Source organism: Vigna unguiculata, chromosome 10, assembly GCF_037176805.1.
Source record: "Vigna unguiculata cultivar grain cowpea cultivar isolate G323 ecotype 2 chromosome 10, ASM3717680v1, whole genome shotgun sequence".
Taxonomy (NCBI): domain Eukaryota; kingdom Viridiplantae; phylum Streptophyta; class Magnoliopsida; order Fabales; family Fabaceae; genus Vigna; species Vigna unguiculata.
Genome location: NC_140801.1, coordinates 317,680 through 345,531, shown reverse-complemented (window position 1 = coordinate 345,531; position 27,852 = coordinate 317,680). Strand labels below are relative to the sequence as shown.

Here is a 27,852-nt window from a genome sequence, read left to right as displayed (position 1 = left end):
GTTCACTTGAAATAAAAAATAAATTTTATTTGATGTTGTTTTGAATCAAATTTTTCAACCAAAATTAGATATTTTTTATATACATAAATTATCTTCACGAGAGCATAAATGAAAGTTCCTCCATGGTTTTGTTTCCAAGAAAATTAGGTATGAGTTACTTACCATGACATGACTCTAGCATAAAAGAAATCATAATTTTCACTTTTGCATGTTATCAGCAATTTATGTAAGTTGCTATGATTGGAGTGCAGAGAAGCAAGACGATTAAGTTTTCTACTACTCTTATCTATTGTGTAAGGCTACCTCCAATTACGTGGTTGAAACATGCTGCAATAACATAACCGTGTCCACCATAATTTAACATTTCAAGGCAAAATCGTCGGTGATACAGAGAAGACTTAAAACGCTGTTTCTTCCTCGATATACTTAAGAAAACCGTCACCATTGTCAGAACATTATGGCGACCTTTCCTAGGATGCATGTAGGTTGTTCCCTAATACGACCAACTCACTTAAATGTACCTAGGTAGTCGCTTCAAACCTATGTTTTTAAAATCAGATTCTCACTTAATTACTTTAATTTAATCTCCTGTTAAGTAATATTATTCTATTTGTAAGTTATGGATGCAAACTAACAAAAATATATGTTTTGTCAATGATATAAATTTGATCCTGTTTTTGTTCATAGACTATTTTAGATTGATATAGACACAGTATTGTTATTCATTCTTATACGTTTATCTTTTGAATAAATTCAACTATGTAAATAGTGTTCAAACCAAAAGCTCACACACAACTAAATATATAAGTCATGCTTCTACCACACAAATTCTTCTTAAGGTTACTGTAAGTATACTGTTCCTTCTCCCTCTCCAATTCTAACTAAAATTTTGAAACAAAAATAAATATTACACACCATAAAAATACATTTTTAAATAATTATTTTGGTAATTTATGGTTTAATCTGATTTAATTCTTGGTTCACAACTATAATATTTATAATTCTAGTTTCGGATTTTAAAATATCCAAAATTTGGTTCAACATTAAAATTTTGACTTTTTTTTTATTTCTATAACATAAATATACATGATATATATATATATATATATATATATATATTCAAATGAAAAAAATAAATTATTAGATAAAAATTATAAATTTTTAATTTTAAAGACTTTAATTATAAAAATTAAAGGATCAAAATTAGAGAGTATAAATTAAAGAAGCACAAAAATTGTAATATTCAGATTTCTTTAGTAATAATATTTTTATTATCTTCCCTCGTATTATTGCTAGTAAAAATTTTATTTTATTTTATTTATTATTGGATAAAGAAATTTTATTTGTTTAGCATTACTCATGTTTTAATGTAATTCATGATAATTATTTCATATAGGAATCTACCAAATATTTAAAAACTGGTGCAAACTTGTACATATTATGGTCGTCAAATAAAGATCTACATGAATTGTTCGTAGCTATTAAGTTTTACCCTCGCACTTCTTCAACTTTATTTTCTATCAATTTACAATGAAAAATTGTATAAAGTTTTCAAATAAATAAAAACTATCATTCAATCATAATGTTTAAGAGTTTAAAAAGTTTGCTTTAGATGAAAAATTATGAATAACTTTAACAGTTAATTATTAAGTTCTCTTCTCAAAGAACTTCTGTTCATTACAAAAGCTTGTGCAAAGACTTATTAGGACTAAATAACTTTAATAATCATGCATCAACATCAATTACAACTATGTACGTAAAATAATTGTTGATAAAAAATATATAATATAAACGCACATTATTTAATGACTTTCATCAAAGCCTAAATATATGATAGTAAAACAATACGTAAAAAATTCAAAAGTTTTAGTAAGATGCGAAAATAATAAAGACAAGTGAGTGACAAAATGTCCTGTTCAAACAACATTTGTTTCTCTTCTTTTACTATATTTCAAGAATTTGGTTGAAAAACTTTAATGTTTAAAAGTGTGTATATATTCAGATATTTTAGATGGACATATAGTTGAACAGTAATTCATATGGGTGGGGAAACTGAGAAGATAACATAGAGAAACATAGTTTAAGGAACGTATACGATGACGATAATTTCTTGTTTTTTAGTAAATAGTCAAAACAGACACAGTGGATACAAAAGCCTTATCAACTTGTGTGTACTTTGGAGATATTTTTCTCATAAACTCCTACTCAGTACTGTCCAAACTTGTAAGGAAATATTATCGTGATCAAAATGTATGGTCTAAAAACAACCACCACAAAATAACGAGACCCAGTTCTATTCATCACTAACTTCATGAATCATCACACTTTTTTTTTTCTTCTTTTATCTTCCAAATATTAGTAAAACAAAATCCAAAAAGTTCTAGCCTGCAAGTATGGCTACCATATTTACAGATGTTCAACAGTGACATAATATATCATCAAAGAAAAAAAAAAAAAAAAACTTTGAAGGTACGAGTTCTCCACTTTGAAATGGAGACCCTTGATCTTCTTTTGACATGGCCAATAATAGAGAGGGCCTAGCAATTAAAGGGTCTTCAATGAATCTGCAAAAGTTTGCAGATTTCAGGTACTCTGAATTCTTCTCCCAAAAGGAAAACCAGTGCATTCAATTTAGACTAACTAAGCAAATAGGTGTTTCAATTCAACCCTATTACCATAGTCAAAACTCTCTTTCACATCTATGGATATCCCTTATCCAGATTAAATCAATTTTCTTTCTTAAATTACTTCGGGAATTTCTATATTTATTAAAAAATCACTTCTTTTTTTTACTTTCTTTTTACTTTCTTTTTCTGGTGTCTCAGTCCAGAGAGTACTTAATAAGTTCTTGTACGTGTATATGTCCAATGTGTCAACTTAATTAAACCTTTCCGTCTGGAATTTGGATTCCATAAAATATATAATTTCTCCATCACTTCACAAGTTCCAAATGTCATGCACTGAAAGCTACTTCTTCATATGTACCATGCATTACATCAGAAAACATGTATAAGAGAAGGATGCACATGCATGAAAAAATACTAGAATCTGTGTTTGTGTTTTTCTGCAGAAACAATAATTGAGTCGAAACTAACATCATATATAAGTAGATTTTTGTGACTGCTAATACATTCAACTTGAAGCTTCGTGCTTCTTCTTCTATTCACAAAAGGGACACTTATTATATAACGAAAAAACAAGTAGAGAACACGCATAAGCAAAGTGTTTACAAAGCTACTACTACTACTATTTTTATAAACTTATTACTAAACTAGATTATTAAACCCTTTTGAGAAGCCTAAGAAACACTGATAGTATATATACTCTATTCTCTTGCCGCTTAAGGATGTCTTTGTTTCTTGTTTCCTTTTTCAACACATTACATCCTTGAGAAGCTTGTACCTTCGTGTGGAGGGTCTTGGTGAAGGAGCAGGACCCTTCCCCTTCTCCAAGCTCGAACCACTCTCCTCATGCTGCTTGATCTTCTCACCGGAATATTCCGATCGACTCGTCCCTCCGCTGTGACTTCCGGCCACCGATTTCTTCGAATTACCATGATGTCTTGTGTAGTTTCTCCTCTCACTTTGACACCAATCGCATATCTCAATCTCAACCATTTCCCGGTAGTAGTTGCTACAATACCTATACAAAGATTGATCAAGTTACAAGAATTAACAGTGCATGTATGTGTTTGATGACTATGTACATGTTCATATATATATATATATGCATGATGGTGAGAATGAGAATCAGAGAATCAGATAAAGAAGTGATGCAGTTACATGTAACTGTCATGAAATTAGAGGTATCCCTTTTGATGACATGATGATAAAGAAAGATGATGCATGTATGGTGTTGGATGATGATGATCGAAGAAGAGAGAATCTGAGAGAGCACACATACGAGTGTTGGAATCGGTGACGACATTTGCTGCAGCGGAAAAGCTTGTCAGGGAAGCCAACGTCACCACACATGCAGCAAACGGTTTGAAGGTCCACCATGGTTGGTGTGAGTGAGAGAGAAAGATGCAAAATTTGGAAGAGAGAGAGATAGATAAAAGTGAAGCAGAAGATAGAGAGAAAGAAAGGGTGTTTATATAGAGAAAGAAGAGGGTGAGTTTGTTTGATGATGAAGTCGGTGTATCAATATTATTAATAATTTAATAAATAATAAGGATGTTTATTGTTAAATTATATAAAAATAAATAAATAAATAAAATAGAAGGAGACCACAGGTTACTTGCAGTCGTTTTCAGTTGAGGCAGGGAACCAAGAGAGAGAACCTTAAAAAAAGAAAGAGAGAGAGAGGAAAAGACATAGTGTTCTGTCCTGTGGCTGAGGTTGCTTGATTACTGTTTCTTACTTATGTATATATTTACATATTCTTTTTTCTTTGTGTGATGATTTTCTGTCCTTGTAAACAGTGTAGTGGTATTAAATGACACACTAGTTTTCTTTTTTTTTCTTTTAATGTTGTTTATTGTTGTGAGAAGGTGTCTGCGTCAGTGTGTTTGTTTTTGTTTTGGAACAGTTCTTGTCCGGTGGGTGGGTTTTGGAATTTGGATATAAAATAGAAAGGTTGGGTATGAAAGGTGGTAGCCATGAGAGCCACGCTGAGGAATCAAAGATTCGTGAAGTCTATGGTGACAAAGGCGAAACCCTCCAATCTATGCAATATTCTCAGACCAGTGTTTTGTACAAAAGGACATGTCTTAAGAGGTTTTCTTTTGCTAAATATGTTTCATTAATAAAATCACTTTTCAACAGTGAAAGTGTACCAAAAATAGAAACAATGAATCATACTTGCTCGTGTTGCTGATGTTTAAAATATATATATATATATATATATATATATATATATATATATATATATATATATATATATATATATATATATATATATATATATATATCATATACTGCTGGATTTTAAAGTTTGATTATTTTCCTTTTCAGTAAAATCTTACTATAAGAAAGTGTTTACTAATTATGAAAATTTATTTTAAAGTTAACAAAATCATCATATAATATTGTGTTTAGATATTAAGTGAGAATTCAACTATTATTCAGTTGTTAACTCAGTGATTAAGTAAATTATTCTAATTGTTGTTATTTAGTCATCTAAAATGGAATAAATAGAGGTTTTATTACTACTCAAATACAATAATCATTCTAGTTGATATTATTTGATTATCATTTTCTTTTCTTTTCTTCTCTTAACTAGTCCATACAAGGTTATTCTACACTTTGGAGAAAAGTGGGAAAAAATGATTTTTATTAAAAAGAATTCTATAGATTCCTGTATTTGTGTTTCCACTTTTTTTTCTATAATTATTTATTCATACTATTTTACAAATAACATTTCTTTTGTATTTTTTATTTCTTACAAATTTAGTGTACATATAAGTTCATTTTATTAATAAAATAGTACAAAATGTAGTTTTCTTATAGGATTTAGTATTATAACGGTAAATATGAGATTTGTTTAATAAATTATATCAATTTACATTTATAGAAAATATCAAATTTAAGTCTTAAATTTAGATGATCCGTATATATATATATATATATATATATATATATATATATATATATATATATATATATATATATATATATATATATATATATATATATATAAAAGCAATAATTAAATGATATTTGATCGTTTTTCAATATTATCACGATGAATTCAGAATTATTTAATAATTATTTTTTATACATTTATAAATATAAATTAGTAAATTTCATTACTCTTAATTAATTATCATTAAATCTGCCATTCATTTTATTAAAATAAAAAGTGTAATTAACAAAATGTTCTTAAATGAATATCATCTTATATTAGTTGGTTGTCCTTGAAATTGAAATAGAGTCAAAAAAATATAGTTTAGTTTTAAAAGAATTTTAATATGTTGTCAATTTAAAAATTAATTAAAATAATATACTATATCAGGCCTGGTACTATGAAGAATATATTTAGGTGGGACATTCTATCTACGGAAAATGCGTCTTAATTTTAAAAGTTGACGCTAATTAATTAATAATATTAATATATAAACAAATATAAAAAGAAATAGAAATGAAAATAATAAATAAATATTATTAATATTGGTGGATGTCTTTGAAGTAATATTTATTCCAGGAAATCACAAAAGATACTGCAAACTAAAAAAGACAGAAACAATAAATGGTTGTCAGAATAATGACAATTTTCTTGAAGGATGGAGCTTGCTGTGCAGAGTAACACAGCATGAAAGATTAAACAATTCCATTTGGGGTGAAACATATTTTTTTATGGTCACTTCTTCTTAAAAGAAATAAAAAGCATATATAATTACTAAAACTTTCCTTAAAATATTTAGATTCGATTACTTTTTTCTTAAAAAATGCTTGGTAGGTTTTATTTTTGTTTATGTTTCGATTTAAGTTTTAATTTTTGAAAAATTTGATTTAATTATGTTGTTTCTTTAATATTTTATAAATAGTGTTAAAGTCATCTTACATGTTAGTTTGAAATTTTCTTTTTAATTATTTTACAAAATTATTTTGTAATGTCTCAGATTTCATGATGTGACACATAAGAGGACACTACCACACGTCAGTATTGATATCAATGTGTCTATGACCAAATTTATTATATATAATGTCTAATTCACAAACCAATTTAGAATATAATTCACAAATCAATTATAATTTTTTTATTTATAATAAAAATTATTTTAAATATTACTAATTTTTAGTTTATAAATTTGTATGTTGACTAATTATTTTTTTTTCTAAAATCAATTTTTAATTAAAGATTTTTTTTTGTAGTTTTAGGATATTTAGTATTTTTAATATTTTAGAGACTTGGTATTCAAATATTATATGTTAGTTTTATTTTGATAACCTTTATGAACATTCGCTAGTATAATTTTTTGTTAGTATAATTTTTTGTATTTATAGATGAGTTTGAAGAAAATAAATTTGTTGATAAACCTAAATTTAAATTATTTGTAGATACTTCCATTAATAACAAATTTGTCGATAAAATTTATTAGTAAAATTTGTCGATAAATTAGAATTTGTATTACTAATGAATATTTATATTGGAAATATATTTAAGTGCCAAGTTCATCGATAAATTAGAATTTGTATTATCGAGAAATATTTGATGTTGAAAAGGAGAACTTACTCACTCAAATGAAGTTTTGATGATGTACAAAACTAACATGTTTAAGCACTACCATTAGTAATAAGCTTAATCTTTCATTTGAATAGATAGTGCTTGCTTAGGGTCAATGAAGTCAAGCCTAGAACTACATAGATCAACTAATCCAATCCTGAATTATATAAATATAAGTGTTAATTCCTTAATGGATTAGCAACTTATCTAATCAATTATAATATGCACTGTAGTCACTGCAATAAAAATTCCATCATGATAATCGATTAGATAAATATCCTAATCCTTTAATCTCACCATTAGACTTCCTTTTTAAACACAAAATCAAAAACCTAAATTGAAAGATTGAGAAAAGAGAATTCTTAAGTTCTTAAGAGATTACTCTATTGGGTGTTCATAGAGATTAAGGATGGATTTAATCTTGGGAGATCAAGCTTGGCATTAGGGACCAATTATGATTTATTCACAACAATAGATGTACTCGTTCCACTTCTTTTTGAATTACATTTCTTTACATCGTTATTCACTGTGTAGGTGAATGTTTAGTTGCAATTGTGTGAAGCATTGCACTTAGGGAGAGTTCTTTATTACTGAATAAGTTCTTTGTGTCAATAGAATCTAGAATTATTTAGGTGATCTTGTAATTCTTGGTACTCTATTAATTTAGAGGAAATATTCTAAGCTTTGATTGCTTAGGAGAAATTAGATATAGATTCATCTTGAATCAAACCAGTATAAAAATTGTGGCCTTCTCTCTTTCTCTTTATCTTTCTTGTGATTCTTAATTGTTGGAAGTAATCCATTATAATAGCAAAGGTTAATTGATTAACAAATCTGATAAAGATTGAAAAGAATTTCAAGAATCTTTCAAAATACAAAAAATCTTGAAATACCAATTCACCCCTCCTCCACACCCCCTCTTGGTTACCATATATTAGACTTATCTAATTTAACATTTAATGGTCAAGTTCGTTGGGAATTTATGATTCCTATTACTGATAAATATTGGTAAATTCATCAAGTAAATAAGCGGGAAATATTTTGCTAATTGTGATGAGATTTAGAAAAGATGGATGAGTAGAAGAGAAGAAAAAGGGAACTAGGAGGAGGAGAATGAGAATGAGGAGGATGTGGTGGCTTGGTGGCAGTGGTGGTGGCTTGTCAAGTGTGGCGATCAAAATTAAAGGGGGAGGAAAAGGAGGAGGAAGAGGAAGAGGAAAAGGAGGAGTTAAGGAGATAAGGAAGAAAATGGCAATATTTATCGAGGAGGCCAATCACTACTAAAGAATTTCACGATTTGTCGGTAAAATTTATCGACGACCATTTTATTGACTATTTTTTATCATCAGTAATCCATTAGTAAACTCGAATTACCGAGAATGATATTTTTTTTTTATAATATATGTCCATCAAAATTTAATAATTAATAATTATAGATTGTTTGTCTCTTTCATAATTCGAGGTTAAGAATTATACAATGATATCAGTCATATCAGTGTATTGATTAACTTATCCCTTTGTATTTTAGGATAATCACTCATCAATATAAATTACAATATTGGATAATTTAAAGGGTATAAATATTATATAACTTTTTGTTAATATGTGGTAATCATTTGTATAAAATAATATCATATTATATTTAATTCAAAACTTAAAAGAATAAGTTTTTGAGTTTTTTTTTTACTTTTATATCGCTATAAACCTATTTGTTGTATATAAATTCCAACGCAAACAACAAATTTCATAGTATTAGAATGTAAAAAAATGCTTGTATTTATTTAAAAGAAACAATATTTATATAATCAGGAATGAAACCAGAAAACAAATAAAATAACGAAGTCAAGACATGCTCTTAATTATGCTTTACAAAATTGATCAATTAGAAATCAATATTGCTCTTCTTTTATTGGTTTAGCTAAACCATTGACAATTTGATTATGAATACAATACTATATCAACTTCAATCTTATGCAATTTAGTTTATCTATCGGATAATTAAACTTTGTCTCAATGTTCTTGCTTCTCTCATCTATTACAAGGTTCATTGATAAACTAATAATAGATATAAGGTTGATGAGTAACTTCAAGCTTCTATTAAGAAATGGAATTTAAGTCTCACTCAACCTTACAAAACTGACTTATAAGGTGAAGTTTGCATCCTTTTTTATACCATAAATTGGTCTTATATCTAGTCAATGTTATACTTCTAACAAACCCTCTCACGTCGAGACATATACATATCAAGTATAAAATTATACATTAATGAGTGGCCCATAACGAATATCATGGTAGTTTCAATAAACAAAAAATCTCTCAATAGCGGGTAGCAAACCTCACCTTACAAATTAGTTTTGTAGGATTGAGTTAGGCTTAAAGTCCACTTTTTAACACTTTCTATCTTTTTTACCCTTACCTCTTGCAAAAGTTTTTCCAACCATATTATCTAACAAGCACACATATATAACAACAATTATGTACTCAACTTCACAAGTTGAGAAGACCACTGAGGGTTCCTTCTTTGAACTCCACAATATCAATGCTCTTTTGATGAAGAATATAAATCATGGTTTGTATTGATATAGCCAAAGCCTTTCATCTCCTCCCTTGATTTATTATTATAGAAAAAAAATACATACCTCAATTGTCCCTTAATACATCTCAAAATTCTTTTAGTGGTGAGAAGATGAAATATAGTAGGTTTCAAACATGTATCAAGATATAAAACCAAAAGCAAGCCTGATATCAGATCTTATGTGATAAAGATATCATAATGAACTAATAATTTGTATATTATATTTGGTCAAAATATTTATCACTCTGTTTCTTCTTGAGAACTAAACTAAATTTTGATGGAGTGAATGTTAAATTACAATTCATGATGTTAAATCTCTTTAGTGTTTCTATTACATATTGATGTTGATGCATTATTATTCATCAAATCACTTTAATAAATTTGGAACCCAAGAAATAAGACAAGGCTCCCAAGTTAATCATCTCAAGTTCACACATCAACTCAATGCAAAGGCTAAAATTACTAGTTTACATTCCTTTTCAGGACACTTATTTCATGTTAATGTGGAGAAAAATACCTTTAAAAATTACAAATAATTTGACTTTGGAATATTTGATATTACTTTAATGAGAAATTTAATGTTCAATGCAGATAAAACAAGAGACAAACTTGAGTCAAAGCGTTTAGCATATTTCATTTCACTTAGTAAATAAAGAAGAATATCACCATCTTCATTGACATTTACATCTAGTTTCAATTTGAAACCTTTGAACCTGCTAATAATTTGATTGTTCCTTTGAAATCTTATATAAATAGAAGATATAATTATGCCTCTTGCTAAATCAAATTTTTTATTCTGCTCACTTTTAGCATTCTTGAAATCTATGAAAACAAAATTGCATCCATCATTTGAACTTGACTTCCAATCTTATCTTCTTGATTCACGAAATATGACATCTCTACATACAAAATTTGCTTACTAGTCAGATTAAGCAACTTGTAGCCTCTAGTTTGATGATATCCTAACAATGTCATCTCCTCTCCTTTGTCATCAAGCTTTCTCCTTAATTGATTAAAAACATGTTTATAATAGGTCAAGTCAAACACTCTATAATGACTTAGGCTAGGTTTGTTTTTCGACCATGCTTTTTTATAATCACTCCTTTCAACCTTTTTTATGGACATCGGTTCAAGATGTAAGTAGCTGCTTTCATAGCCTCATCTCACAAGTACTTTGGTAGCTCCTTACTATTTTTTATTTTTTTATATTTTTCTTCTATACATCCTTTGGGTTAAACTAAACTTGAAGGGCTTATTTAAACCAAACTTAAACAATAAGTTTCAAAGAAATGAGTGAACATAAAATAACATTGGTTTTAAAATGTATTTATTCTATGTGTTTCTCTTAAAACTTTTCTACATGAATAAACATAACTTAGTGAGATTCAACATAAGTGAGTTATGAACAAGTTATATAAGATAACATAAAATTACCTTTAAATCAAAAGTTTAAGACTTATTGCTTGTGGGTTTTTTTTATATGCCACTCAAGTTTCTCATTTCTACTTAATTTGGATTTTCAACTCATTCTTAGATTCTTAAGAGTTCTCTTCAAAGGTGAGTTGAGCTTAATCGTGAGTTTTGACAAAATTTTATTATTGATAATTTTGATTTATTTACGAATTTTGATAATTCCACGAATTTTGTCGATCGATAATGTTTCTTTTTAGTATTAAGATTTTAAATTGAAAGCGATGCTTGACTTTCTTATTTGAAATACTTTTAATCTATTGGTGTTGAATTTTTCTAACGTTTCTTCTAACAATAGTAGCAGTGCAAACGTGAGGCAAGAAATTTCTTAATGAATTAATAGTTGTTATTCAACTTTTAAAAATCTTATTAATTTTAGTGAGTTATTACATATTTAATGATTTTTAGCCGAGATAATTGTACTACTAATTGTCACACGATCTTACGGTGATAATAACTACTATAAAATTTTACAGTTATGTTAACTTGAGATTTTAAAAAACTGAATTCAATTTTATTTGAAGAACACATAATGGTCGGTTTGTGCTTTCTTTAATATATACATACATTTTATGTAATGTAGTGAACCATGAGTTGCAATTCTTCTTGTAATATTGAACTAAAAACAAAAAAGCATATATTCTTCTACATTTATAATGTTTGATATTAGTCATAAACTTAATTTGTTTTTATCATAGCTTTATAGTAAGTTGCTAAGTATGCTCAAGTTGTAGTAAAACCACGTTCATACCATATTCAAATTACATTTCTTATTTTTTGAAGAAATAATATTTATAAAATATAAATTTGTATAATGATATATATATATATATATATCAAATAAAGAGATAAAAGTGTAAAATCAAATAAATATATTATACAAATTATTCTATAAATATATTGTTTTAAAAACATTGTGGGATTAATAGCTTATTGATTTGAACTTCAATATAAAGTATATAATATGTGTGGTTGATTTAAGTAAAATTTCTCCATTTTTCAACATCTCACGTATTACCCACCAAGGAACGATGTTTTACAACATTTCTCAAATTCTCATTAATGATCTAATGGAAATAAAACTCATTTTTATGAAAAATGTAAACATTCATAAAATCTTTTACTATATCATTCTTGAATGAATTGTTTAATTTTTCACTAATTTCTTTTATAAGTAAAAATTAATATAATAGTTGAAGACTTTACATCAATTTACATATACTATTCAACCAACTTGTCACTAATTTTAAGAAATACTCTTAGAAATAGTTATATTTTGACACGTATTGATGTTATAATATAATGGTAGTGTCGATGAAAAAAAATCTTAAAGATTTATAAAAATAAATTATATTGATCTATTTTAGTGAACATTAGGAAACTAAAAACAGTATTTTACAAGAAAAATTAAAATTAAATATTGATATTTTACGCATACTAAAATCAAGAGAATAAAATTTTATACTTAAAAGAGAGACTAAAAGAAATAGAAGTTAAAAACTAAAATTGAAATTTAAACATTTAACTAAGCATATGGAAAAAAAAAATCCATTTATGTCAAACTCATCAACTTTTGCTAAGATGTAATCCATTTAAAATACATTTTATTAAAGATTCAATCCATTTAAGATTTATTTTATTAAATCTGCAATTTTAATTTGATTTATATTTTATATAACTCTTTATTTAATATCTATTCTTTTAATATATGGAAAATCTAGATTTTTTAATATAAATTTTAAGTTAGATTGGGTTGAAGATAGAGATAGACCAACCTAGATCAAATGTCAAGACTATGGATATTAATAGGGTGGGTAGAGTATGAATAGTAGATCCTATGTACCCTACCCCTTGAGTAAATATCACCTTCGTACTCCTCTTCATATTCTTGCGAGTATTCGTTATGATAATATCCGCATATTTTTTCAATATCCATGGGTACCCGCGGGTAGTTACAAAAAAAAAAAGTATTTAACAACATATTTTAACCATAAGTTCAAATAAAATATAATATATAACATAAATTTCAAACAAAGTCCAAATAACTAATTTAAATAGTGTTGAATGATAATTTACAAATCAATGAAGATTTTTTAAAACCAATTGATAAAAAATAACTTATTCAAAATCAATGTTTTAGAATTTTAATCATGTTTTTTAATTTTTTTAATTTAAATTATAATATAATAGGTACGTGTATCTAAGGGTACAAATACTAGTATACCCATACCCGTCCTGTTAACATACATGTATAAAAAATACTCGTACTCGTTACCCACATGTATCTTTTAACAATATTTATTTCCTACACGTTTCAGCTTTTATTCGCAGTTATCCGTAATTTTTTTTTACATTCTTATTCAAGACGGATTGAATTAGATTGAAGGTCGAGACATACCTACCTAGACCGAAGGTTTGAGACTAAAAATAATTTAAGAAAAAGAAATTTTACCATAATTTATTGAACCATTTTGAATGATAAATTGTAGATGTAACTTATATAAAGTCTTTTAGGGAAACAAAGAAAAGTTTGGCAGACACCATTTTTGCTACTATTTTAACGAGATTCAAGCATGTATAGTTTTTTATAATGTCCTAAACTAATCCTAATGTCACAACCCATTCTCTTTTTATCTTTATTTATATGTTTAGTCTTCTTAAAAGCATACTTCTTTGAATCTATTATTTTAATATTTATTTTAAATTTAATTTTATAGTTTCTTAAAAATATCAATAGTTATAGATGATTTTTATAATAAAATCCAGAATATTATTTACATGTTTTAAAATAATTTATTAAAAATTTAACTACTATATACAATTTATATATCACAAAAACTTTGTTAAAATTTTTTAGTTATATAAAAAAATCAAACCCAACATTGATGAACAAAGATATAACGATTTATATCCCTTAATAGTCATTTTTTTTTGTGAACAATTTCTACTAGTATTATAGTTAATACTTAATCATTTTATATATAAAAATAATATTTTTTTATGAAAATTAATAAATTCGCAATTTTATAGTCCCACGTCGAAAGTTATTTATATTTCATTACATATTTTTTAGATGTGTTATTCATGAATATTAAAATTTACATAACAAATTTTAGATAAGAGGATAAACAAGAAGAAAAAATAAAATTAGCTTCTCTATAATTTAAAATTAACTTATACTCAAGATAAAAATCAAAAAATATAGAAAAGTTATATATAAATCATAGTTCAATATGATTGAAATTCATTCCAATTAAAGACAATTAATAGTTTCACATCGTTTTTAAAAATTAAAGTAAAAGACAATTTAAATATAGATCCTTCCTTTAATTGTTTAAGACATTTTTTTAGAAACAAAATTATAATGGACTTTAAAATGAACAATACTTCAAACATAATGATTAATCTTGATGATGTTATATCAACTAGTCTAAAATTAGATTTCTTTTATTAATGAGTTCAGATTTCTTTTACCATATATGTTGGACAATTTTCTCAATAGGAGAAATATATCCTTAAACACTTCATTCTTTTTAAAACCCTTGTAGAAAAAAAAAAACATTTAATTGAGAATAAGAATCGTCTTCTCTTTTGTGTTGGTTAAGAATATGATCAATGGTTAAATCTTTTGATAGAGATAAAAAAAATGTTGTGTTCTTGCATAGGCTTCAAAGAATCTGAATTCTGAGTAAGAAAGGGTTCAAAAAGCCTAGTACCCTAGTAAAGGTTATAACCCACATATTAATAAATAAATTATGCCAATAAACTTACTCTATTATACTCTATTATGGAGGAGTTACCTAACCCATCAAGAATCTCATACTTTCTTACATTTATCCCTTAAAAAATATATTTATAATCAATTGTTGTGACATTAATGTTATTGTAAGAACAATGAACCAAGAATATCACTAATATTTAATTAACTACGAACACGTACAACACTTTAGTATATATATCTAGATTGCATGAATGATTGATTAGACAATTAATTAATTAACTTATGATTAAAGGTTACATAAATATATCATCAGTTAATGTCTATCTAGATAGAAATTATTAAAATGGTATATGTAATTATATTAATATGCTTGCTATTTATTTATTTATTATACATTTACTATTTTGTTTCTTTCCTACATGTTAACTCATTGAGTTAAACTCTTTGATAGAAATTAATTAATGTCTCTTTATTAGCACATCACATTATTGAGATGAAGGAAGGGATGATTCATGTATGTCCAAAGTGATATGAACACAAAAAAAGGACATTGACGGATCTTAATAGAGGTAGAGAGTCTCGATTTTATTGGAGATTCATATTGATTAGTGTTTGTAGATTTAAGTTTAAATTTCAGTTTTTAAAATTGTATTAGAATCATTTAAAAAACTTATTCTACTATTGCTTGTTTGTTGCACTTATCTTGTTATCATTATCAGACTATCCATTAGTGATATGATAAATTTAAAATATATAAGTGAGTGCAAATTTCACTTTACTAACCGATTTTATAAGTCTCAAAGTCATTTAAAAAGTATATTCTAACAAGATTTGTTTATAAATAGGAGTAAATATTACCTTATAAGCTGGTTTTGTAGGGTTGAGTTAGATTTAGAGTTCGCTTCTTAAATAAGTGTAAACCTCTTATTACAATTACAAGTCACTTTTATAGAATTGAGTTAGGCTTAAAGTCTATTTCTTAAAGTGGATGCAAACATCAACTTCCAAATTGGTTTTGTAAAGTTGAGTTGGACTTAAAGTTCGCTTCTCATGGGATCTTCCAATCTGTTCTCAAATGTACCACTTTCGATATTTCTTTATTCGAGAGTAGAATCAGATGTTTGTTAGTGGTTAAGACAAGTACAATTATTATGTTGTAAAATTCACATTGATTAAAGATAAAATCAATTTATACTATTTGAACTAGCGAAAACACAAACCCTTATCGTACTTGTGTGTTTGCATTTTTAATTTTCATAGAAATTTTGAGTTAAAATCAATAATATTTACTCTGTGAATGTATAATTAATTTTTAAAAATAGTTGTTAAATAAAATAATTGTTAAAAATAAACTAGGTTTTTAGAATAACGGTTAGAGGTAAATTATTTATAAAATAATAATTTTTTAAATAATAAGTAAAATTAAAAAAATAAAATATGTACACAAAAGAGGTTTTTAAAATAACGGTTAGAGATAAACTATTTATAAAATAATTAACTTTTAAAATAACAATTAAGGGTAAAACTGAAAAAATGTAAACACAAATTTATATATTGTTATAAATGAAAATCTCTCCTTACTAGGTTTTTTTATTCTCACACTCAATATCATCGAGGTGTGTGTTGATTATCACTCTTAATGTGAGAAAGTAGGCGATAATAAATAAGAATTAATATATTTGATATAATTTATTTACATACAAAATAAAAATAATAAATGAAAATTGAATATCAAAATATACTTGAAAAGGTAAAGGATGAGTTAAGTTGCATAGAATGCACCCAATGGAATCCTTGAATTTCAAACATTGCGACCCTTGAAAGGCCCCATCACAATCCCTCTCAACCACCCTCTTTAGTTCTCAAAAACAAATGCTTCAATCTTTGTCAAAAACCACATCAACGCTGATTCGTATCTCTCCTTTTCTTCATTTTTTTTTTCATTTATTAATTTCGCTGTCAAAAACCACATCAAACATCTCTTAATCTTAATTAACACCACTAATTGCCGTTTCCTAAAACATCATAAGTCAAACTATACCTAATTAACAAAGATTAATTATTTACAAAGTTAAGCAATATTTTGCACTATAATATATTTATAAAAAAAAATTAACAGTAATCACAATGTAAGACACCCAACTAACCCCTTAATTTTAAGGTATGGTTTGAGTTTGTGGAAGTAGATCAATTTTGAACTATCACTTTCGATCATAAAATTAATCTAAGAATTATACGTTTTAATATAGAACGATCAAATCCAATCCCCTGAACTCGTGATTCAGAGATCTTATTTTATTTTATTTTCGTTAATATATTTCTAATTTCTTATGAAACAAGTTAATTTTTATTTTAGTTTTTATAAAAGAAATGAAATAATTGTTTTTCGAGTCTTATAAATGTATCAACTTCGTTTTTAATTTCTATAAGATTCTTTTCTTTCTTGTTCGGTCATTCTAAAATGTGAAATTAACAATTTTGTTCTCTAGAATATATTGTAAGATATAATAAATACAATATATCCTACATATGGTTGGAGATTCTTAAACATGGTTTGTAATATGTTTGTTTAAAGTTTATCAAAGTCGAGAATTATTTGTTATTGGATCCTTTTTACTTTTATGCTCATTGAAAGTTTATACTATAGATTTACAGTGTCCCTCATTATTAATTACACCCTCTCAATTTCCATACTTGATGTTTTCAGTGTAAACACAAGATATCCTCAGCGCAAGGAATTGTGTTGTATAGGAACAGGGACTCGTCTTATTAACTTATTGTATTATATATATATATATATATATATATATATATATATATATATATATATATATATATATATATATATATATATATATATATATATATATATAAACCAATGAACATAACTCTAAAAAAAAATCAACATAGGAATTTGACTTGTTCTCTAACATGTTGAAGGTATCATATGTATTGAAAATATATAAGCCCAATTTATTATTATTGTTATTATGGTTAAATATGCTTTTAGTATTTAAATTTTGACGTGAAATTGGATTTTGTTCCTATTTAAAATTTTGATACATTTTAGTTGTAAATTTTAAAATAAATGGATATAGTTCTTTTAACATAAATTTTAAAAGTGAAGGAATAAAAGTGAATGGAAGTTCTTCTCCATGTTTTTACTCTTCCATATTCTTTCTGGCTTAAAAACAAGGGCAAACTTTCATCCATCCATGCATTCCTCCTCACTTTATTCTTCTTCTTTATTAGTTAATGATTTTGGAGTCAAACTTTACTTTTTATTATCACTCGCTTGTTATTCAATATATATACTCATTTCTAGCCCTTTCAGTTTTTCAAACTAAAGATCCTAGATTTATTGTAGAAAAATATTTTGAATTTCAATAATTACCTTCGATTGAAAAAATATAGAAGTTTTTTTTAATCGTAAGATAAGTATTGAGAAGGAAGAGGAAAACATACAAACACAAAAGATAGAATAAGGTGAGAGACAAAAACGAGAATACAAAAAACCAAAAGAAAGATAAGTGTTGAAACTAATAGGAAAAGTGGAGTAAAGGCATGAGTACGATAAAGAGAAATAAAGAGACATAAATTTCATATTGTTTGAGAATATCTTATACGAAAATCTATTATTCAATTCAAGAGATATACACGAAATCAACATTAGGCATACGAATCTATATATTGCTAAAACTAGAGAAAAACCTAATATAATTAAGATAGTTCAAAACTAGGTTTAATATGATTGATACAATTATATAATCTTAATTTGTTTGCATGATTATATCGAAGTGGATTGCATTTCATAATCATTCAAAGTTCTTGAATTCATAATTGATAGAGAGAACATGAACAAAGATACCAACACATGATAATAGAGTTTTTTCAGTCATCAATCATATTAGGCTTGAATAACAATTTCCTATAGATGTATATTAAATTATAAAAATAAAAATAAAATTATACTTTTAATACAAAATAGTTAAAGATAATATTTTGTTTTACTTTTCTTCATATTTTCTTCTTCTTATATATGTAAAAGAAAAACCAAAATCATGGTAATAATATAGTTTGTCTTTGTATATATAGTACAAAATCTAGATGATGTTGTCTCCTCAAAATGATATTATCTCATACTAACTCCTCAAAATGATATTATCTCATATTAACTGTCTAAATTAGATCAGTATGTTAAAATAATAATTAAAAAGTTAAATATATTTTAATTTTCTGACACAAAATTTGGATTCGTCTTAAACTTTAATATATTTTTTTATCTTAAACTTTAAAAATAACAAACATAGTTATTTTAATTCAAGAACTTTTTTTTATGTGTTGTATGATTATATTTAAGTTATAAAGTGCCAAATAATATAAACAATTTAAACTCTGACACATTATTTCATATTTCAATAGAGTTTTACACAATTAGATTAGAAATATTATATTTATTTATTTTTAAAATTTGATTATCAGTTTGTATCAAAAATAAAGATTAATTTTGTTTTCAAGAACTAAAAACATATTATATATGAGATTAATAAATCTAGCTCTTAGACCCTACAAATAAGAGTCTATTAAATTAATATATAAATAAATTGTATTTCATGAGATAAATTATTGATTATTTCATTTAACACATATATCTAACTTATTGCTAACTTAATAAAAATATCTTTATAGATTCTTCGGCCTTTCCAACTTAAAAGATTTGGATGAAGAAAACATGATAATAAACTATATCTGGATCCAATATGGAAAATCTTAAACTAACTTAAACAAAAACAAAACATCATTGTACTTTGAATAATGGGTGATGTAAATCCGTATGCATGCACATACTAACGTGTCCACCATCCCTTAAAAAGGACATTTCATGTTCATACCGTACAAATGTATGGAGGAAAAGATGAGTGGTGGGGTCTTCATGCCACTCATTCATGTCATGGAAGTGACCATTGGATTTGGCATGTAACCATTATTACTTATAGTGTTTCAATTTTCAATTTCACCATTAGGGTTAGGAATATACATCTCATGTACATGCTCAACCTACCAAGTGGTACCAACTTAACATCACAAAGATTTTGGAGATATATATGAGGAGATGTGAACTTTGACTTTTTTATATTCAAATTATCACATACAAACTTTAGGGTACTAATATAGTACAAACTTAATATCCTTTCAATTTGTTTACTTTTATTTTTTATCTATGGCCATTAACCACTCTAATGATTTATCACATGGCAGAAAATCTATTATGTTAATAATTGAATTATTGAAAAAGTTAGTCTATCAATTTTAGTAAAATATATTGTGTTAATTAATCAACCTAAATTGAATGTCATTTAGATAAATGATAGTTGTTTAGTTGTTATTATTTGTTTATATAACATTATCATATCAAGTATTTGATAGAATTATTATTAATCAGCATGCATCTAAAATATTGTTCACGTGTGTTTCATTATAGTTTTGTTCTTAAAAGATATTTTGGAGAGCGTGAAAAAAGTAAAAGATATTTAAATCGTCTTAAATTCCACTATTGAATATGATAATGATAGGAATATGTATTTTTTGTGTGCTTATTATCATTCTTATGTGTTAATTGTTAATGAAATAGTTTTTATTTAAATTTTCTTTCAGTTAATTAAATGAATAATTTAGAGAAATTTAATTTAGTGTGGCTATAGAAACATTAGAGTGGTAATACTCGCATAAAAAGCTAGTGTTATATGGCAATAAATAAATAAACTTATAGCCGATAAAAAACAATAAACTTATAACAATATATTATAGTGATTTTACCTTTTGTCTATGATAATATATATAATGAAAGTTTACGTTTAGTAAGAAAAGAGATTACCCAATGATAAAAAATGATAATTATCCATAGTTTATGTATAATCAAGAGATAAAATATTTAAAATGATTGATTCCATATAATTATTAATTTTTTATTATTATATAAATACAATGTAAAATAAATAATTTTATTTTTTTCATATCATAAATAAAATTATAATATATATAAATATATTATGACAGTAGAAATAATGCAAATAAAGTATCTTGGTGAAAGAGAATAACAAAACCGACCACACTGTGATGGGTCCATCACTGTGTCGCAACTCACAAGAACATGCATTTAGGAATAAAGTTGGAGAGAACGACTTCAAATTAAGAAAATAAAAATTTTAAAAAAAATCAATTTTAACTATAAAGTAAATTAAAATCCAATTATTTGTATAATATTGAGAAACTATCTTCGTATACTTATTTTCTATAATTTTGGCTTGAATAGAAATTATAATTTTAGTTTTCCTTTAATTCGTATCTAGGATTTTGGTTTCTCAATGTTTATATGATTTTTTAATCCCTTATTTTATAAAACATGTAATTTTGATAAAATTCTCAATTTGCATACATATTTTATTTTATTTTTGATGTTGTTGTAACATCTTAAATATTTTCAAGATACAATCTTTATTCCTAGCATGAGTTGTCTTGGTGGGGGACACAATCACACTTCAAATCTCATCCTATTCGAAATTTAATATTAACTAAACAAACATTAACCACAAAGTGAAATCAAATCAAACATTAAGAATCCCAAAAAGGAACACACCCATGACGTTGAAATACACCTATATAAAGAAAAAGGTGATATAAAACTTGTACTAACATCCTATTTTTCTATAAAAATAAGTAAATTTTTATTTTGGTTGTTAGTGTATAAAATATATTGTCATTTTTATTCAATAGATTGTTTAAAAACATGAATTTAAACTCTAACTCATTCTTATAAAATCATTGTGAGATGTAAAAATCGTATAACTTATATATTATAAGATATACTTTTAGTCGGTATAGATTTTTGATATATTTTTTAAGATGAGTTTTGGTACTATATTAGAATATAAATTTAAATTTAACTAATTTTTACAAAATATTTTAAGGAATTAAATTCGATTTTAAATATAAATGTAATAGCAAATCATAAAAATCATAAGTTCTAAATGTAATGTTTTAGAATAAACTTTAAACTTTGTGACGAAATTTGAAGAGTAACATCATAACAAGTGAAAGAGGAAAAGAAAAAAATAATAATAATAATAATGTGAAAATGAGTGAAAAACCCTAAACCCTGGTGTTGGAGGTAAACAGTGAAAGAAGCTGCCATGGGGAAAATCCCTCCGTCGTTTCGCTCTGCAATAGGAAACCCTAACATTCGAAACCCTTCTTCTCTGTTCCGCCCTCAACCACCTTCTCCTCCCTCCAAACCACTCCCCTCCACCAAGAAAAAATCCCCAAAACCCATTCCACAACCAAACCCTATCTTCAAATCCCCAAATCTCGAAGATGCCAAGAAAATCTTCAACTCCATCGCCAATTCCTCCAAAGACCCTCGCTTTCCGAATTCCCTCCTCCACTCCTACGCCAAAGTCGCCACCTCAACCTCCGACTCTGTCAAATTCCTCCACCACATCACTAAAACCCTCCCTTCCTTCTCCCCCGATCGTTCCACCTTCCACATTCTCCTTTCCCACTCCTTGCCCAACCCCAATTCCAATCCCAATTCCGATTCCGATTCCGCTCTCTCCGCAATCCACCAAACCCTAAATGCAATGCACGCCGCCGGGGTCACTCCGGATGTCGCCACAGCCGATGTTGCTGTCCGCGCCTTGTGCTCCGCCGGCCACCTTGACCACGCCGTTCACTTGATCAAAGAATTCGCCTCCAAGCACTGCCTTCCGGATACCTACACCTTCAATTTCGTTGTCAAGCACCTCTGCAAAGCCCGCGCCTTGTCCACTGTCTACGCCTTCATCGACGAAATGCGCGAAAAATTCGGTGTGAAGCCTGATCTTGTCACCTACACTATCTTGATTGACAATGTGTGTAATGGTAAGAACCTGAGAGAGGCGATGAGGTTGGTGAGTGTGCTTCATGAGGAAGGGTTCAAGCCTGATTGCTTTGTGTATAACACGATTATGAAAGGGTATTGTGTGTTGAGCAGAGGGAGTGAGGCGATTGAGGTTTATAACAAGATGAAGGAGGAAGGGGTGGAGCCTGATCTTGTTACTTACAACACTTTGATTTTTGGGTTGTCCAAGTCGGGGAGGGTGGTGGAGGCCAAGAAGCTGCTGCGTGTGATGACGGAGAAGGGTTATCTTCCTGATGAGGTGACTTATACTACGCTGATGAATGGGATGTGTAGGAAGGGGGAGGCTCTGGCGGCGCTGGCATTGCTGGGGGAGATGAAGGGGAAGGGGTGCAGCCCCACTGAATGCACATATAACACACTGCTGCATGGGTTGTGCAAGGCGAGGTTGTTGGAGAAGGCGACTGAGTTCTATGGGGTGATCAAGGAAGGTGGTTTGAAGCTTGATAATGCCTCCTATGGGACATTTGTGAGGGCACTCTGTAGGGATGGTAGAGTTGCCGAGGCTTATGAGGTGTTTGATTATGCTGTTGAGAGCAAGAGCTTGACTGATGTTGCTGCTTACTCGACGTTGGAGAGCACGCTTAAGTGGCTCAAGAAGGCCAAAGAACAAGGGCTTGCTGTTTAAATGGTATGGATGGTTTGTGTATTTGCTTAAGGATTTTGACAAATTTAACATGTGCTGCCAATTTTTAATTTGGTTGTCCATGAACACTTGATTATGTTGTATTAAGTTAGGGCAAGATACAATTATTCCTTAGCTAGTTGGATTGAATACCCTTGTAGCTTCCTTTTTACTTGATAATTTTTCTTTTTGGGAGTGAAAGAATGCTTCTGTTACGTCGGAAATGCTGTTGAAATTTCATTACCAATTCATCTTAGGAGCTGTATAATATTGCTGGATTAGTCGGCTGTAGCAGAGTTTGCGTTGTCTATATTCATCATTCTAAAGGTCGGGTAGAAGCTAAGGTGATCAAACCCATTGTTTAGTTCTTTTCTTAGTTGCTTAAGCTTTTAGATGAAATGGGCATGACATAGTATCTGAGCTTAGTTGACCAACTGGTTCTTTTTATGTAGTTTTTTTTTTTTTCTAAAGAGAGTGATATGAAATAAAGCTCTTTAACTATCGATCCCATTCTAAGTGAAGTGTCCAACATTAGTTTTTCTTACTGTTGGCATTGCCACCATACTGTTGTTTTTCATAGCTTGTCTTTATATCATTCAAAGTAGTTTCTTTATATGTTTTGTTCCCTGCCATTTTTATGGACGGTAAAAGTGATTCATAGATATATCTATTGCAGGTAATTTCTTGTCGATGCTGCCAAGGATCTAAGAGGTAGTTGCCAAGGTTAGGCCTAACTCCATAAGTGCATACCAAAGCTGCAAATACAATTTCTCTCTGTATTTGGTTGCAAGTAATGCTAACAGTTTGGCACAACTTGAAACTGGAATCAGACATGAAGCCAGAATTAGAAGAAAAAAATTGGTTGCATATATTCGATGGTCATCATGATGCAAAGCAACAGCAATCTTTGAAGCTGCTTGGTCAGTCCTACTGATGTAATTATTTTGTAGTAGCATTCTGGTTGTTCTTTGAAGCAACATGTATTTTTTATGGAAACTATTGTTCATTATTTTGACTCTTATGATTCTCTAATAGATGAAGATAACAAATTTTGAGTAAACAATAAAGGAGCATTTGATTGTTTCCGCTGATAAAGGAGCTTGGAGATGTAGATTTTGTAACATCCCATTTAATAGCTTTCACACTACCAAATCAAACATTATATTATGATCAAACAAAGCAGGTAGTAGGATATAACTGACATATAAAATTATATGTATAAATATCATGTTGGTATAGTCATCCAAAAAACACATGAAAACACTCGTGGCAAGTGTAGGTACAAGAAAATGCTAAATTGCACATTCCAAAACTCCACAACATCAAACCCAAAAACTACCGCGGAACCTCTTGGTAAGGCATCAACTCCTGCTCAGAAGGGGGTATCTTCATCTAGATTCGGCTATGCTCACACCAGTAGTAGGTGATCATTGCAAAGGAGAATACACAAGGGCAAACAAACACAACAAGAAGGGTAAGCTAACTAAAATGAGAGAAAATTATACACTTCACAATTAGAAATATCATTCATAACACAGTTCAATTATATAATTATAGACTCGATATCCAAATTGTTTAAGCGACATTGGAGCTCTTGGTGGCTTGTACCTGTAACGGTTCTCAGACTTTGCAGAGTCTGGACACATGGAGTATTCACCCGACTGTTCCAGGGTAAGTCCCCTTTGCGTCTAGGACTGGATCAAGTCCAAAGACTAGGACCTCCTGCTACTCCTCACGACATAATCCATTCTACTCTATCTGAGCGTGAATGATTATTGAAGTTTCAGGATACCAACCAATATGGATTCCTCACGTCCTTACACACACTGACAAGTTCACCTAAATTTCCCTTGAAATTCTATTCCAACCACAACTCCTCATAATTTATATTCATCCAATTTCGTCATGCAATACATTGATAATAACATTCCAACCATACAAGGGTCTAATTGCACAAAGCTACATCAAAACATATATTCTTACTGATGAAAACAGAAACTGAAGCACCCTTACTGCAGTGGCTCTTGCTCAAGCTAGACAATCTAGCCCAGGCGAGAGGTCATCTCGCTCAGGCGAGTCAGTCTCGCCTGAGCGAGGCCCTAACAGTGGCAAAAATAAGAAACCTGGGTGAACTCTCGCTCAGGCTAAGCTGGTTCGCTTAGACGAGAGTGTCTCTCGCTCAAGCGACCCCAGCTCGCTTAGGCGAGACTTCGCGCAGGAACAAAGGTGGGTTTCCTGGTGTTTTCGCTCAGGCGAGAGTCACTCGCCTAGGTGAAAATACCAGATTACGAACTTGTTCCCACATGCAGTAGCCTAGTTCCCTCATACACAAATCAATCACTCACCAATTCATGCAATTAAAACATCAATTCAACACTAAACATGCAATTCAAACTCATCAACGAATTTTCTATACGAATTTGAGTAAAAAGGGTTAGCTTCCCTTACCTTTTCAATAATCACAAGCAAATTCAGCTCTCAACCGGAAGATGATTCGATTTCAGCACCTAAGAAGCTGGAAAGGAAATTTCTACACGTAAGTATGAATCCTAATTCACCCCAAAAGATTGAAAGACCCACAATTCGGAAAATTTGAAGGTAAACTGAGAAATTGAAACCAACTTACGTGTAAGGATGGAATGAACAACTTGGGGAGGAGATTATGTGCTAGTCTCAGATTGGATTGATGTTACAGAAGGAAGAAAGCAAAATTCATAAACTGAATTTGAGCCCAAACCCCTTTGTTTGGTAGAGAGAAGGAAGAGAAAATGGTGAGGAAGAAAGGTGCAAGGTGAGTGGAGTGTTGTTTCTGTGTGGATGTTAGCAGAGAGAGAGTACATAGAAAGAGAAAACAAAAAGGGGTTCTCACATTCTCCCCAACAACAAAAATTTTCGTCCCGAAAATTGAGACTTACCAGAGAACAGGTGTGGATATGATTCATTCACATCTTCTTCTAATTCCCAAGTGAAATCACCCGTTCTCTTATCCCAGACAACCTGGACTAGACTAATGGACTTCCCTCAATCCAAAAACCTGGACTTGTCTGGCTATTACCAAGACCAACAGGCTGAACCTCCATTGAGAGATCTCCTCTAAGCTGCAAATCTTCTGCCTCAAGTACATGGGAGGGATCAGGCACATACTTTCGGAGCTGAGAGACATGGAATACTGAGTGGAGGTTGGACAACTGAGGAGGTAGGGCGATCTCATAGGCCATTGGTCCAATCCTCCTCAGGATCTGATATGGACCAATGAACTTAGGAGATAGCTTCCTTGAGCGAATAGCCCTCCCCACACCAGTGGTCGGGGTAATCCTCAAGAAAACATGGTCTCCAACTGCAAACTCCAAAGGTCTTCTCCTCTGATTCGCATGGGATTTCTGTCTGTTCTGAGATGCCTGCATCCTCTCTTGTACTAACTTGACTTTCTCAGTGGTTTGTCTTAGTAACTCTTGTCCCACCACCACTGATTCTCCATCTTGGTACCAGGACAAAGGAGTCTTGCACCTCCTGCCATAGAGAGCTTTATATGGCGCCATGCCAATGTTTGCGTGAAAACTGTTATTATAGGTAAACTCCACCAAAGGCAGGACCTCGTCCCATACACCAAGATGATCAAGCACGCACGTCCGCAAGAGATCCTCAAGAGACTGAATTCTCCTCTCGGACTGGCCATCCGTCTAGGGTGATAAGTTGAGCTCATAGTCAGCCTGCTGCCCAAGGCACTCTACAACGTCTGCCAGAAACGGGATATGAATCGTGGATCCCTATCAAAGTCTATGCTCGACGACACTCCATGCAATCTCACAATCTCACTGATATACAATTGTGCCAACTTCGTCATGGACATCCTCAGATTCACCGCTAGAAAGTGGGCACTCTTGGTTAGACGGTCTACTATAACCCATATGGCATCATGACTCCTCGCCGTCCGTGGTAAATGGGTAACAAAATCCATAGCAATGCTATCCCATTTCCACTCTGGGATCTCCAACTGTTGCAGCATCCCTCCAGGTCTCTGATGTTGTGCCTTAGCCTTCTGACAGGTCAAACAGGATGCCACATACCGAGCCACATCTGACTTCATTCCCGACCACCAAAAGGATTCTTTCATATCATGGTACATTTTAGTCATGCCTGGGTGCATGCTAAAACGACTCTTGTGCCCCTCTTCAAGAATCATACCCTTCACCTCCAAATCTTCAGGTATGCAGACCCTGCCTCTGAACCTTAACACCCCATCACTTCCTATCACAAAGTCCTTGACTTTCTCAATGCCAAGCAACTCCAATGTTCTCTGCAACTTGGGGTCCAATAATTGCATCTCCTTTATCAGGATG

At 29.4% G+C, this 27,852-nt stretch overlaps 2 protein-coding genes across 2 annotated transcripts; one reads left to right on the top strand and one right to left on the bottom strand.

Moving 5' to 3' along the window:
* Window positions 1-3,079: 3,079 nt before the first annotated feature.
* LOC114166533 (uncharacterized) lies at window positions 3,080-4,082 on the bottom strand. The gene is made up of 2 exons (XM_028051283.2): window positions 3,904-4,082; window positions 3,080-3,642 (listed from the first exon to the last, which is right to left on the bottom strand). The coding sequence occupies exons 1-2, from the start codon at window positions 3,999-4,001 to the stop codon at window positions 3,372-3,374; spliced, it is 369 nt and encodes a 122-aa protein (XP_027907084.1). The 5' UTR covers window positions 4,002-4,082; the 3' UTR covers window positions 3,080-3,371.
* Window positions 4,083-22,079: 17,997 nt separating this feature from the next.
* On the top strand, window positions 22,080-24,579 carry LOC114167674 (Tetratricopeptide repeat (TPR)-like superfamily protein). The gene is made up of 2 exons (XM_028052800.2): window positions 22,080-23,518; window positions 24,189-24,579. The coding sequence occupies exon 1, from the start codon at window positions 22,124-22,126 to the stop codon at window positions 23,513-23,515; it is 1,392 nt and encodes a 463-aa protein (XP_027908601.1). The 5' UTR covers window positions 22,080-22,123; the 3' UTR covers window positions 23,516-23,518; window positions 24,189-24,579.
* Window positions 24,580-27,852: the final 3,273 nt, after the last annotated feature.

What these genes read in the sequence shown, in the direction of transcription:
- LOC114166533 (XM_028051283.2), bottom strand. Translation starts at nt 4,001, where the DNA reads ATGGTGGACCTTCAAACCGTTTGCTGCATGTGTGGTGACGTTGGCTTC. An exon ending in CGTCACCGATTCCAACACTC is followed by an intron (nt 3,643 to 3,903) that starts GTATGTGTGCTC and finishes ATCTTTGTATAG; the next exon opens with GTATTGTAGCAACTACTACC.
- LOC114167674 (XM_028052800.2), top strand. Translation starts at nt 22,124, where the DNA reads ATGGGGAAAATCCCTCCGTCGTTTCGCTCTGCAATAGGAAACCCTAAC.